At 45.4% G+C, this 3,669-nt stretch overlaps 1 protein-coding gene across 1 annotated transcript in view; it reads right to left on the reverse strand.

Moving 5' to 3' along the window:
* Positions 1 to 851: 851 nt before the first annotated feature.
* actr2a (actin related protein 2a) overlaps positions 852 to 3,669 on the reverse strand; it is a 12,911-nt gene continuing 10,093 nt past the window's right edge. The window contains exons 8-9 of the mRNA XM_012829044.3: positions 1,959 to 2,091; positions 852 to 1,096 (exon numbers count right to left, since the gene is read on the reverse strand). Coding sequence (XP_012684498.1) covers positions 926 to 1,096; positions 1,959 to 2,091 — 304 coding nt within the window. The 3' untranslated portion in view covers positions 852 to 925. The remainder of the gene's footprint in view (positions 1,097 to 1,958; positions 2,092 to 3,669) is intronic.

Here is a 3,669-nt window from a genome sequence, read left to right on the forward strand (position 1 = left end):
TCCAAGGCGTAAGACATGATGGAGAGAACCACATGATGGAGAGGTGAGGGAGAGAGAGAGAGAGAGGGATGAACAAACACTCCTCCAAGGTGTAAGACATGATGGAGCGGTGAGGGAGAGAGAGAGAGAGGGATGAACGAACACTCCTCCAAGGCGTAAGACATGATGGAGAGGTGAGGGAGAGAGAGAGGAACCACATGAGGAGTGAGGGGGGGGAGGGAGGGGTGTTGGTGTTGGGATGTTTTATACTGGTTGAGTTTGGTATTGGTCCGACTGGCGTAGAACTGAGGAGAGTGTCTGTGTGTATGTTCTTGTGTGTGTGTGTGAGTATGTTCGTGTGTGTGTGTGTGTGTGTGTGTGTGTGTGTGGTGTGTGTGTGTGTGTGTGTGTGTGTGTGTGTGCGTGTTCATGTCTGTGTCTGTTCGTGTGTGTGTGTGTCTGTGTGTATGTTTGTGTGTGGTCTACTCAGTTTCGGTGGCCCACACTGTATGTGAATAAGAGGACATTTCTCAAGCACCCTTATTGAACGTGTGTGTGTGTGTGTGTAAAGTGAAAGCGTTCTTTGTTTGTTTTTCCTTAATACATCGAGTGTGTATAATCTGAATGTATCTGTGTGTGTGAAGTGAAGGGATTTAAAAATATGTGAGTGTGTGTGTGTGTGTGTTTATCTGATCTAGCAATCCCCGGTTCCTCCAGCACCCATATCAAAGGTGTGAATGAGGGTGTGTGTCTGTGTGTGTCTGAGTCTGTGTGTGCGTATACAATGCAAGTGTAAGTGTGTGTGTGTGTGTGTGTGTGTGTAAATGTGCGTGTGTGTGTGTGTGTGCGTGTGTGTAAATGTGTGTGTGTGTGTGTAAATGTGCGTGTGTGTGTGTGCGTGTGTGTGTGCGTGTGTGTGTGTGTGTGTGTACAAAGGGGGTTGTTTTTATCTGACGGTGACGCCCAGTTTCTCCAGCACACGCACGCCCTTCTCCTCGTACTCCTCGCGTGTCAGCCAGAAGTTGTCCTTGTCCTTCATGATGTCCGCCAGCACGGCCCCGCCCAGGAACACCATGTGCTTCCGCCGCGGGGGGTCCTCGATACGGATCTTAAATTTCTGATGGGGGGGGAGGGGAGAGAGAGAGAGAGAGAGAGAGAGAGAGAGAGAGAGAGAGAGAGAGATGAGGAGAGGGAGAGAGAAAGATGGAGAGAGGGAGAGAGAAGAAGGGGAGATTGTGATGGGAGAGAAAAGGAGGGGGGAGATAAAAAGAGGTACATAGAGGGAAAGAGGGAGTGAGAAGGAGGGCAGGTGAAAGGGAAGGACAGAGAGGGAGAGGGAGAGAGAGAGAAAAAGGAGGTAGAGAGAGAGAGGAAAAAAGATAACACGCAGTTAGATAGAGAGTAAAAGAACATAACAGCTAGGTCCTGAGACTCTCTCAAACAAGGTCCTGTGTCAACACTTCACAGAGCAGGCACGCTCTGACTAATGTGGTCTGCCTTTCCTCACGCTAGAGACAAGTGCGCCATCTAGTGGCGAATCAGCATAGGTTCACAACAGCACTTCACAACACCATTAAGTTACGCAAGCTCTTCCAAACACACAATTTCAATTCTAGGTGCATATTTGTATACTATATGTATGCTTTTATGCTCATGTCTTTATGTGTGTGTGTGTGTGTGTTTGTATACATCCAGAGAGATAATCTCCCCGCAGCACTACTCAAAGTGGAGTTCTGTGTGTGTGTGTGTGTGTGTGTGTGTGTGTGTGTGTGTGTGTGTGTGTGTGTGAGAGTGTGAGAATACATCCAGAGAGAGAATCTCCCCGCAGCACTACTCAAAGTGGAGTTCTGTGTGTGTGTGTGTGTGTGTGTGTGTGTGTGTGAGAATACATCCAGAGAGAGAATCTCCCCGCAGCACTACTCAAAGTGGAGTTCTGTGTGTGTGTGTGTGTGTGTGTGTGTGTGTGTGTGTACACTCACAGACAGCTTCTCCACGTCTCCCTTCAGCACCCTCTCCAGGTAGAGCTGCTTGAGCTCCCGCTCCAGTCGAGAGGGCAGGCCGGGGTACATGGTGGAACCGCCCGACAGAACGATGTGTTTGTAGAACTCAGCCCTGAGAGAGAGAGAGAGAGAGAGAGAGAGAGAGAGAGAGAGAGAGATATAGAACAGTTATAAAAATCAGTATATGTGCCCCTTACGAACACATGACCTCAGTGTTTTCAAGTATGTCTAGAGTCTCCTAGAAGCTTTGTGAAGTACAGTCCATATGAAAAAAAAAAAATGATATGTATTACTTTGCTTATTTTACCTACCAGGAACATTGCAATATGATTATTAACATTAGTCAGTGTAACTACTCCTCGTAGTACAAACATTTGTGCATTACACTACCAGGAGTTGTGAAAAAAGGTTTGGTGAGTGTGTGTGTGTGTGTGTGTTTGTATGTGTGTGTGTGTGTGTATGATTGTGTGTGTATTAGGGCTGTCAACGAATATTCCAAATTCGAATATATATTCAAATAGTTGTTAAAAACAGAATTTCGAATGTGAAAATTAATATTCGAATGTAAAAAAAAAAAAAAAAAAAAAAACACACAGCAGCGGCAGCAACTTTGCGGTCAGGGACAGGTCACAGGAGTCGCACTGTCTGGCACAGCCTCACTGCTGACAGTTGACTTGCCAGATGCAGAAAGTGCAGAACCCAGCTTGAACGCAGCAGAGAAAGTGATTGTAACCCCCAAAAATCTAAAGAGTGATGTCTGGAAATATTTCGGATTTTGGTCAGTTGATGGTAAACTTGTTGAGCCTACAGCTAAAGTAGTGTGTAAGCTATAGTTAGCTTACCATTCAACAACTAGCAACTTGAGGCTACATCTCCACATAACTATATTCTGTGTTGTTTGACGTTGGATAATGACAGCTCTTAATTATGAAAAGTTGACTACTAGGATGGCTGTATTAATGCCAGTGGGCTAGCCTAATGTTGGTAGTGAAATACTGCGGTCGGTATGCGCATCGATGTGTTTTGTGATACATTGGCCTGTGTGATGGGAGTATGAGGCTGTGAGCGAACTATAGTTTGTAACATAACCAAGTCACGCATGGAGCAGGGTTCCAGATGCTTTGCCTTGCGCATTGTAATATCTATAACTAGCCTACTGGTACGTAAAAAAGGAGAGCCCACCCGCGAAAATCATGTGTGCGCTAACAATTGTCTGGTGCCTGGTCTGGGTATGAGGCATGTTGTTCCGGGGATATACTATTTAGTTAAATGGTCCGCGAGTTTTTTTTTATTGGCTAAGTGGTCCTTGGTCTGAAAAAGTTTGAGAAACACTGGTATTCATAGTTTTCAGTCACGTGACTACAATAGGTAGCTGACGGGCAAAAAGAACAGCGAAACAGCGTTAAACAGTGGACAACTTCGAGCTGTGCCGCCTACTCAACTACGATCGCCATCAACCACAGACCATACCACTATAGCCAGACAGAGATATTTAGAAAAAAATAAAATGTTTGATCCATGTACTGCACCCGCTGACATTTTTATTTCTTTAACCTCGACGAAGTCCCTGCCAGAGCTCCAGTGTGGAGATATTTACATCTATCTAATAGAAAATCCATCCCCCTACACATCTCAAAAACTGAAAGCCTACAGATAGTTATTTAATTTTCAGAAGTGGATGGGTTCACAA

The sequence above is a fragment of the Clupea harengus genome, chromosome 24 (assembly GCF_900700415.2).
Source record: "Clupea harengus chromosome 24, Ch_v2.0.2, whole genome shotgun sequence".
NCBI lineage: Eukaryota > Metazoa > Chordata > Actinopteri > Clupeiformes > Clupeidae > Clupea > Clupea harengus.